The sequence below is a fragment of the Triticum aestivum genome, chromosome 7A (genome assembly GCF_018294505.1).
Source record: "Triticum aestivum cultivar Chinese Spring chromosome 7A, IWGSC CS RefSeq v2.1, whole genome shotgun sequence".
Taxonomy (NCBI): domain Eukaryota; kingdom Viridiplantae; phylum Streptophyta; class Magnoliopsida; order Poales; family Poaceae; genus Triticum; species Triticum aestivum.
This window is the reverse complement of record NC_057812.1, coordinates 98175167-98185985: the sequence shown is the minus strand read 5'-3', so window position 1 is coordinate 98185985 and position 10819 is coordinate 98175167. Positions and strand designations below refer to the sequence as shown.

The following is a 10819-nucleotide window of genomic DNA, read 5'->3' as shown; positions in this document are numbered from 1 at the left end:
GAATAATTAGACTGAGATCAACACATGTATTGTATTCCTCCACTTGGGGTTGTATACAGAACAAATAGACGCACCTCAGCTACTGATCCTATTACTACGTAGAGATAACAGAAGAAGTCGGTTGAATAGTACAATAATCTAACAGCGGAAGGAAAGAAGAGGAAAAAAATTATACGAGACCAGGTCTCACGGTTAGTAGGTGAGACCCGTCCTGATAGATGACACGTGGCACTTCACAAATCACAAAGCATCTAATCCCCCTCCCCCCCTCCCCCGATTTTAAGTGGGGGTGCGGGATGCTTTATGATTTGTGAATGCCACGTGTTATCCATCAGGATGAGTCTCACGTGAGACCTGGTCTCATAAAATTCTTTTCCGGAAGAAGAGGGATCAGTGCATAGAGATCGATACAACGGCAACGTATGTGATAACCAATTCAAACCAATCCAAAAAAAAGTACAATGGGAGAGGAAGAGAGTCTCCCTCCGTTTCTTTTTGCTCTGCGTATAAAGTTTGGTCAAAGTTAAACTACACGAAGTTTGACCAAATTTATATAAACATTTACAATACTAAAACTATGTAGTATGAAAATACATTTCATGATGCATTTGATAATATTGACTTCATATTGTGGATGTTGATATTTTTTAATATAAAATTAGTCAAACTTTACAAAGCTTGACTTTGACCAAACTTTATATACAGACTAAAAAGAAACGAAGGGAGTACAACGGCAACGTCCTGGCATGCAGTGTTTGGAATTATGTGTCCTACAACTACAATCAAATTACTTGGAATTGTTAATATTTGGAATACCTTGTTACGGAATTATACATGTGCTTAAGTAATACTCCCTTCATTTCATAATGTAATGCGCTCGTGTTTCCCGAGATCCAAATTCAACCGTAATTTTAACCAACGAGGCTGACTACAGCGGGTACAAATTTAGTGGTATAATTTTTGCTCCCACCTCAGTTGGTCTCATTGGTTAAATTTATGATCAAATTTAAATCTCAGGAAGCGTGAGCGCACTATATTATGGAATGGAGGAAGTATATACTTAAGGAAGCTGGTCGATTATCAATGGATACAATATATTATTTATATTAAAAAGACTACTCGGATCCAGTAATTATTGGAAAGAGCTATATCGTATAGTCAGATTACAACCCTAATGTTGATCTATGTAATTAGAAAAATTTACATTCTATTATGACGTGTTACTCACAAGCACGTGCTTCAGGGACATAACGGGTAGAATCCATTAACAGACGAATAAGATCGTGGTTAGTAATTTAATCTGGACTCTATCCCGAAAACTAGTTGTACCGACTAGAAATCTTATTTGTATAAGAAGTGGACTATTTGAAAAGACAGTATCAGAAGGTCCCTACCCCTATAATATCATATATGTGAATTGTAATCGACATCACGGATAAACGGAGAGGAACAAAGCGTAGACCAGAAAACCCTAAATGAATCCGAGCCAGGTTCATCGCCGCTAATCGATGCTGATCGGCTGCGCGTTCTGCCGCACTCTGCGCCAAGCCGCCGGACGGATCCCTCGCTTCCGCTTCGCCTCCAGCACGTTGGTCGGTGTCGCTTCATCATGGATTTGTCACCGTGTCCGTTACCGCCGTCCAGATTAAGCTGGAGTGCCTCTTGTCACACCGCTCTGTCCTGCAAATGCTACTACCGGATCTGCCGCTTACATGTTGCAACTTGCCAGCACGAAGCCGCTGGCCGGAGGGTGCCTTCGATCCGGAAAAGAGCTTAACTTTCTCTGCCGCACGGATCAAGGAATACTAGTACAGCTTGCATTCCTCGATCTGGAGCTAGACGGGACCTACAGGACGGAAATTTTCCGGCAACACTCTATACGCCGGCTCCACCACGTATCGATGTCCCTGCGACTTAGCGCGGAATCCGACGCCCGCCCGCTTCACCATGTCGCCCGCGGTCTCGCCAAGTCGCCGTCCCTGCAGCGACCTCCAGCACGCCGCACTCAGCCGCCCCAGTCGAGCACGACCACCCCGCTACATTCGAGTTACCTATCAACTCCGTTACGAGGCCAGATACGTACAACTCCGTCTGGTCAAGTATTCAGTTGTTAGAGCATCTCCAACCGCGTCCCCAACACGCCCCTCTCCAGGTGTTTTTTAACGTCAGCAAACAAAAATCGGTCCAGCCACGCCTCTAGAAGATCGTTTTTTATCGGGTTGGGCCGAAATTAGGGCTGCGGATCCAGGCCGAACCCGACGCTCTGGGGGGTGTCTGAGAGCGCCGGGGCGAGCGGTTTTGACGCGAACTCACCGCGGGCCCGCCGCGTCAGCCACTCGTCTCGTCGTCCTCACAACACCTCGGTTTCCTGCGGGGAATCAATGCCAAGGCTGCCCGCCGGTCAGCCTTCCGTTGATTCCACACGGGCGGCGAGGGTGGCGCGGCGCGCCGACGCAACGCCTCCCGCCACGCGTACACACCGCGCGGCGCGGCGCCCACCCCCCGGCCGCTATGTAAAGCGCCTTCCCTCGCTGGTGGCCGCACCCCGCCGAGCTCTTCCTCTCTCTCCCCGTGCGCTGCCGAGCTTTCTATGCGCCGAACACCCTCCCGATACTCTCCTCTCTCCCTCGATGGTGGAGCGGTTCCCCAGTGATAGGGCGGTAGCGAATGGCTTCGGCCGCCGCACGCTGCAGGAATGGGAGGCATACCTCCTATTCCAGGCCAACATCCCTGCGCCGCCCGACATGCGCGCCGGGCCGGGGGGGGTGGAGTGTCAGCACCGGCGGCGTCCCCATTCCCCCGCTACGCGAAGTCACCGCCCGCGCCGACTACTTCGCCGAGGAGGTGGACCTCGTGCAGGCCTCGCTGACGCCGGAGTAGCGGGACAGTACGCCGCCGGCAACCACGATGCGTGGGCGGCGTACTTTCAGCACCAGGAGGCGCAGCGCCTGGCCACCAATGGGGCCCCGGTGGTGGGGGCTCCAAGAACAGCGAGGGCCGGCGCCTGTGGTGGGGCGCCCCCGACCGCACGCTCCATGCCGTCCTCCAGCAACTAGAGGGCGGCAACAACCCGCCGATGACATATCCTGCCACGGCCGCCGCCCCGGCCCCCGCGCCGGCCAATGGATGCCCAGGAGGTTTGGCTCCTCGTCGTCTTCCTCCTCCCTCTCCGCCGCCCACTCCTCCTCCCACTCCTCCGGCTCGCCGGCAGCGCTCGGCGTCAAGGCCGAGCCCGCAGCAGAGACACCACTCGGCCCGCGCACCCACAGTGGCGGCATCGTCATCAACGAGGGCGGCGGGCGCACCTCCTCCTCAGCTCCTTCCCGCTTCGTCAAGCCAAAGACGGAGCCGACGCTCGCCCTCGCGAAGACGGAGCTCGCCGGCGTGAAGACGGAGCTCACCGGCGTGAAAACGGAGTCGGAGCTCGACGACGCGGCGGCCCTGAAGTGGGCGCGCGCAGACTAGGCGCGCACCGAGCTGGAGCGCCAGTGCCGCGCCTACGAGCGGTTCGCCGCTCCGCACCGTGGCCACGACGAGGGAGGCGCCGTCGTCCTCGATGACAGCAGCGACGACGACGCGCCGCCGCCACCGGTCCGCCAGGGGGATGCCGGGCAAGGGTCCAGCAGGGGCGGCGTGAAGGAGGAGAAGAAGGACGACGACGAAGACAACGACGGCGGCGACTTCGCCTTTATCAGGGCGTTGTTCGGCCTGTAGCCCCTTTTTTGTTTTTCCTATGTTTATTATGTATGTTCGCCAAAATTTAATAAATATTTCAGTTCGCCAAATATTTTTCCAGTTTTCAACGAATTTTAGTTAAATACGTGTTCAAAAATATTTTAAACGGTCACCTGGGGACCGGCCCTGGGGGCGTCGGCTGGGAACCCGATCGCCCCCAGAACGATTTTTGCGGCGGCTCACCCCCAGGCGGCGATTATTAGAGCCGCCTGGGGGGGCAACGGCTGGAGATGCTCTTACAGATCGGTGGAAATCAAGACCAAACCGAGGAAGGCTCGTGTTTTTTGCTTCTACTTTGATCCATTAGCCAAAAAAGGAATCTAGTACTAAGGATTTAATTGATGTTTTGATTCTTCATTCACATGAACAAAGTTTCCTTGATGGTTCTCGTGAGGAAAGGTTGTATGTGATAAAACCAGAAGGTTTTGTCGATCTTAAGGATGCTAAAAGGTATGCAACCTTCAGCGATCCTTCTATGAACTAGAGCAAGCATATCGGAGTTGGAACATACACTTTGATGAGGTGATCAAAACTTTTGGGTTTATACAAAGTTTGCAAGAAACTTGTATTTACAAGAAAGTAAGTGGGAGCACTACAACATTTCTGATAAGTATATATGGATGATATATTGTTGATCGAAAATGATGTAGAATAACTGAAAAGAATAAAGGGTTGTTTGAAAGGAGTTTTTCAAAGGAAGACCTGGGTAAAACTGCTTATATATTGGGCAACAAGATCTATAGAGATAGATCAAGAGGTCTGATAAGACTTCCACAGAGCACATACCTTGAAATGATTTTGAAGGATTTCAAAATTGATCAGTCAAAGAAGGAGTTCTTGCTTGAGTTGTAAGGTGTAAAGTTGAGTAAGACTGAAAGCTCGACCACGGCAGAAGAAAGAAAAAGGACGAAGGTCGTCCCCTATGCCTCAGTCATAGGCTCGATATGGTATGCCATGTTGTGTACCGCAGCTGATGTGTGCCTTACCATGTGTCTGGCAAGGGGGTACAAGAGTGGGATCCATACTTTAAGGTATGAGATTTAGTGAGAGCTACATCCTCCTCATTTTCTAGGCATAAATCTGGTTAGATCCTAATATTTAATTTTCATGAAATAGGATTGTGTTGGAGTTATTGATGGTACACATGTATGGGCCTCTGTTACAGAGGACATGGAGCCTCGCTGTCGTGGTAGAAAGACCTATGCTATTCAATATGTGATGGTGGCTGTTGATTTTGATCTTCGGTTCATATTTGTGTTAGCTGGTTGGGAGGGGTCAACACATGATGCTCAAGTTTTTCTTAATGCTTTAGAACGTCAAAATGGCCTACGTGTCCCACAAGGTAACTTGATGTAGCTACATTTGTCAATGCTACTATTTATGTATAGCAAAGTAACGTGCTTGTTGCTCATATGTTAGGAAAATTCTATCTAGTTGGTGCTGGACATGGAGCCAAACCGGGGTTCTTGCCTCCTTTTCGTGCTGTGAGGTGTCATTTAAATGAGTGGGGAAACAATCCTATTCAGGATGAGAAGGAATTGTTCAACCATAGACATTCTTTGCTTTGTACCACCGCTACGTGTGCATTTGGGTCACTCAAGGGGAGATTCAAAATCCTTCATGAGGCCAAGCCATTTTTCTGCTATCCTACTCAAGTAGATATTGTTATAGCTTGTTGCATTGTTCACAATTGGGTTATAAATGATGGGACAGATGAATTTATCATACCAGAGGCTGAATGCGTTGCCAATATTAACCATGCTCCGACGAGTTTAACCACCGAGTTTAATAGTATTTGTATAGCAAAAAGAAGCACTTCTCCCAAACAAAGCATACAACTAAGCTAATCCTCCAAGAAGTAAGACTTAATAGACGGCATGAAATTGCCAACTAACCCATGGATATTGAACACATGGACATATATTTAACAAAGATGTTTATTTAGTAGCTTTGCTTACATGTCAAAACATGGTTGGAGTTGATGGGAACACTAATGTAACATGGATGGAATACCACCAGTGCAAAAAGGACAAGGAAATGACAAAAGGGTAATTAATGACTTACTACAATAGTTTGATTACACTCCAAGTTTGTCACAAGCCCACGACGCTAAGACTGTCGAAGTTCTTAATCTGTTGGCCTGCTAATCACAGACACAAAAATACCGCCGGACAAACCTTAGTCAGATAAGTTACCAGGCAACGTCGACCAAGTCACCTTCACCGAGATTAACACAAAATCATTCTTTATTTCTTGAGTATCATGCCCATGGGTTTTAGCCCTGAAAGGACAACAATGTTGGTGGTCGGAACTGGATGACAGTGCAACAACCTTGAACTCCAAATCTATCGAAGAATTTTTCAATACAACAACCACAGACCTCTTTAAGCCACATGATTCAGCAACCGCACCATCAAAGAGCCGGATTTCCTCACTAAACCCACTGCTTAAACATTCCATAGACAAATTGAAACTGCTTTGCACTTCCGATATCGGAACCTCTACAGTCGCCTCAACTGCATATAAAAGACATGATAAAATTATGTCGACCGCACCACCATCACCAGGGATGCGAAATGTGAATGGCCGATTCCAATTGCCTTCAGGGCCAATGATTGATGCACCATCAATCAGTTGTATGTCATATTTTTCTTCTTCACCTACCTTGATCCTCATGTCATATTCAATTAGAACACTATCCGCGATATATGTCCCTCGCTTAGGGCCAGTCATGTTGATGAGAGAACCCTCCTCCACAACGATGGGATCATCCCTGCTAATATTGACGACATAATTAAGCAACGGATCGATATCATCCCGCACCGCTATGTATCCATACAGCTCTACTGAGCCACCATCCACGGGAACTTCAGCCAACTCCACCGAGTAAAATTGCAGCATGCTAAAAGCATCATGAGTTATGCAAGTTCCATCGAGGACGACACAATTCGTGGGATTTGACAATGCCATTGCCTCAAGCCGCGTCTCTGTACGGTCCGCAATACGATACTCTCTCTTCCACCAAAGTGAATCCACACCCCTGTATATAGAACCATCACGGTGTCTGCTTTGTGCGAGCACGTCATTCACGGCGTATCCGTCCTCCTCGCTGAAAACGATTTCAACCGTCAGATCCTCGGCTGCGCTGCTCCGATCTTGGTCACAACCGGCGACGTTACCATTTTCGTTGCCCTTGGAAACAGTAATAGCCTTACCAGAAGAGATGGGCAGTCGCCTGTGTGGTTTACCAGATTCATCATCGGCTTGTGCTCGACTGACGGCGGCCATGTTCCGAGATCCACGAGGAAATCGGGGAAGACTACGGGCAGTAGCTGGATTGATGAAGGCCGCCACGAGCGGGGAAGCTCCCCTCGCAAGGGCTGATGGCCACCAGCGAGCCATGAACATGGAAGAGAGGGGAGGTCGCGAGCGAGATGAGGCCATGAGGGCTGGAGCGGTGGCGACGTCAGGGCGTCGGAGGAGAACTTGGAAAAGAACTCAGAAACGGAGTCCCGATACATACGGGGAATATCAATTCTTGCGCTTTTTAGTTAGAAGAAAACGGAATCCTCCGATCTCCTCCCCTCGGCCCAACGAGCAATATCGATCCAGACCCTAGTGCCGCGGTACCTCTTCCACCCCGCCAAGCCAACCTCCATGGCCACCCGCCGAAACGTCGACGATGAAGTGCGCCTCGCCACCCGGACGGAACCCCGGTAAGACCGTCGCGATCGAGCTTGGAATTGGATGGGGATGTATAAATTGTTTCGTTGCAGGGTTGCAGAGGGAGGGTTCTCTTCTCGTCTACATAGATCACTGCGTAATTTCAGTCGGATTTCTGGCCGATTGCTCGGCCCTACTTCGGGCTAGTTTTACTTTTACCAGCTTACCCATATATTGTTCTGTAGCGCCTCACGGATAATGCGAATTATTATCTCGTATAAGTTGAGATAATGTGGTGCTCTGTTTTTTTTTTTTGGGGGGTACTTCAGGAGCCTAGAGGCGTCGGCGGCGCAAGACATCTTGTTCTTGAAGGAGGCTCTCGACACTGCAACATTGGGGGAATCATCTGTCACTGCCACTTCCTCTTCCTGCCCGCAGGTGGAGACAGTAGCTGCTGATGAGAGAGGCGTCGGGCTCTCGCCGCCACCACCTGGGCGTTTGTCTCCTAGTCCTGGGACACCGGCCATCACGTCCCGGAGACCTTATAATTGGGCCAAGACATTTATCATCAGAACTGATCTCCGGGGATCAGTCCACATATACCCTCCTATTGGTGGGCCATTCCAGAGCGTACAGCAAGCTGATGATGCTATCAGTCGCCATCTCGATGACCTGCGGGATAAGAACGTGTAAAGTTTCCCTGCTCTGCTCTAGATTACCATCACTTGATGTCTCCTATTCTGTGCGTTCACACTTGCAATTGTGTTCAAAAAAACAAATATCCATATGCTTCTGTGAGTTGGCCACAAAAGATTATCACAATTTCTAGAGCACGAATCAGCGAAAGGACAATTACCCAAACTAGACTGTCGGAAAGCTGACAGGTTGGACTTAGACTTCTAAGCTTGCAAATAGTCCAGTGTAGTTTAGATTTTGTTGATCACTGGTAGTACCATTATTACTACCACTGCCACAAACTACCATGACCTAACTCAAGAGACCTGGCAGTTGTTTGATGCCTATTTACAACTAATTCACCTAACAGTATGTCTGGCTGGCCTAGACACGTTTTGACAGAGTACTTCAAATCACTTTGCATTCTCCATTTTTCAGGAAGTGTAATACAATCTACTTATCAAATAGCATGCTTTGATCTTAACTAGGTGCTTAGATGGGATGTCCTGGAGCGAGAGAGTTACAAGGCGGGCTCTTTACCGGCCTGATGGTACAAGGAAGAAGCTTTCAAAGTCGTTATTAGAACCCGAAAGGCTTAACCATACACGCCTATTGGTTCAAGCTCTACTGGACAAATATAACGAGGACCACAATCTTTTGGGGGTCTGCTCTGTCTCCCTCCCGCCCACACCCTCACTCTATTTGTTATCTTACTCATCTAACAGTTACTGATACGACTCATGCTTTCTGTTTTAGAATCTCGCATATGAACTCAAAGATATCGTGTGCATCCAGTCAGTTTGTGAGGGCAGCCCCCATAAGTACGACTGGTACTATCATCTCAATTTCACTACAAGGGCTAAAGGAGATGATGAATTTCACAGTGGCACCGATAATCTGTTCTTTGCGGAAATCACACATATTGGAGGACCATATAAAGATTTTGCGCTCAGCTGTTTCTACATGCTTAAATCTAATGATAATGGTATTATATACTCTCACCTTATATACTATTCCCTCTGTCCCAGAATATAAGAACGTTTTTGACACTATGTTAGTGTTAAAAACGTTCTTATATTTTGGGACGGAGGGAGTAATAACTGAGTAATTGTAAACATGTTTCATATTACACTGTTCGGTTGACCCTTTATTATGTTTTCCTTCATCCATACATTATAATAACAATTTTAATATCTCAATCTGCACAGCCATGCATAGTGACTTATTGCACACATTTTTTTACATTTCAGTTATTCGGTTATTTTCATGTAGTTGTTTCTAGTTGGCTGTTTGTATGTGGTAGTAAATGACTTGTCTCCTCTGTCTCCTTTATTGAATGAAGGTCACTGCCGCGGTTGTACGTATAACAAAAGGGTTAACTTGAAGCACCCTAATGATGCTGATGAATACTCTGGTGGTCACTTGGATCCATATTTGCCATACGGTGGTGACACTAATATTCAACATAGCAGCTCTGATGAGAATGTATGATGATCTATTTATGGTGTGTGTGAGTACGTCCAACCTTCTATTGCTTAACTATTTATTACATGCATTGCCCCTCCTTTTATAGTTGGACGCCGAGGAGGAAGCTAGGCTGCAAGCTAAGGAGGAGGCTAGGGTAAAGCGTATATACGCGGTAATATACAGTATATCTTTTGTGGATAGTGTTAATCTAGTACCATGGTTTGATAATTGACTGATTATTCCCTGCTTGTTGTGAATTCACTTACTTTAGTGCCTTGATGATCCTACTTTTTTTGGAGAAAATGAGAAGGCGCTTCAAAGATGATCCGCGTGCCGAAGCTTTTTTCCAGCCAAAAAAAAAGTCATGACCCTCAGCATGCAACACCATTAGCGAATCAGCAGGGTGGAGTGGAAGATTGAAGCGGCCTACTCCACCTTTTTATTTGCCTCAAACTAATTTGGAAGATAGGAATTCTGTAGAAATTCTAATGGCCAGGGGAGGAGGGAGAAATACAATTGGTACCAGCTAGGCTCCAAGGTATTGTTGTGCATACTACGCTGTTGTTTAAGATTGTGCAAACATGACAACCCACTTGCAAATATATATTTTGCCAACGGAAAGCTTTTAAACGTTCAATCTCCCCAATTCCGTACTCAGGTAGCTTGGCAGGGGAAACTTATGTGTCCACTGCTGCTAGACTTACGCTCACCAACGCCTGTCTCTCCGCCATCCCAACATTTGTGATGGGTCTCTTTATCTTAGGGGAAGAAGCGCACATGAAATTTGACAAAGTGAGAGCTGCTTTTTCTGGGAAGCGGATTCTTCTAAGAAACGTAAATACCACATGGTTAGATGGGCTAACCTTTGTAGACCTAAATACCAGGGAGGTTTACGGATTTCCATTTCTAGAAAGATCAACCTGGCCCTAGTGACTAAGTGGACTTGGGAGATTGCAGAATGAACATGGCCTTTGGGCCTGTATCTTTAAAGCTAAATACTTTCTCAATGGATCTTTCTTTACCTGTAGAACCAAGGGTTCTCAAATCTGGAAAAAAGAGGGGGGCGGCTTCGAAAAATAATAATCTGAAATGGGACTGAGAAGTGCAAATAAATCTTCAACCTAGCGTGAGATTCTTTGTAGGGAACGGTCGTGACACTAAATTCTGGGTGTCGACATGGATTTCGGGCAAGCCACTTTGCGCCAAATTCCCGTCACTTTCTGTTTTTGTGTCGGATCTTGAGATCCTTGTTAGCAAGGTGTTTACCACAGGCAATGTC

General features: G+C 47.4%; 2 protein-coding genes across 2 annotated transcripts; one reads left to right on the top strand and one right to left on the bottom strand.

Moving 5' to 3' along the window:
* Positions 1–5913: 5913 nt before the first annotated feature.
* On the bottom strand, positions 5914–7179 carry LOC123153110 (uncharacterized). Its single transcript, XM_044572392.1, has one exon. The coding sequence runs from the start codon at positions 7177–7179 to the stop codon at positions 5914–5916; it is 1266 nt and encodes a 421-aa protein (XP_044428327.1).
* Positions 7180–7244: 65 nt separating this feature from the next.
* Positions 7245–10352, top strand: LOC123151225 (uncharacterized). Its single transcript, XM_044570970.1, has 7 exons — positions 7245–7451; positions 7728–8087; positions 8562–8736; positions 8830–9058; positions 9416–9558; positions 9647–9712; positions 9812–10352. Exons 1-7 carry the CDS (start codon positions 7393–7395, stop codon positions 9863–9865), a joined length of 1086 nt encoding a protein of 361 aa, XP_044426905.1. The 5' UTR covers positions 7245–7392; the 3' UTR covers positions 9866–10352.
* Positions 10353–10819: the final 467 nt, after the last annotated feature.

Bases quoted from the DNA above. Each gene is read 5' to 3' on its own strand.
- LOC123153110 (XM_044572392.1), bottom strand. From the start codon at position 7,179: ATGGCCTCATCTCGCTCGCGACCTCCCCTCTCTTCCATGTTCATGGCT.
- LOC123151225 (XM_044570970.1), top strand. From the start codon at position 7,393: ATGGCCACCCGCCGAAACGTCGACGATGAAGTGCGCCTCGCCACCCGG. The intron at 8,737-8,829 runs GTCTGCTCTGTC...TTTCTGTTTTAG, and splicing joins AGGACCACAATCTTTTGGGG to AATCTCGCATATGAACTCAA. The intron at 9,059-9,415 runs GTATTATATACT...TATTGAATGAAG, and splicing joins GCTTAAATCTAATGATAATG to GTCACTGCCGCGGTTGTACG.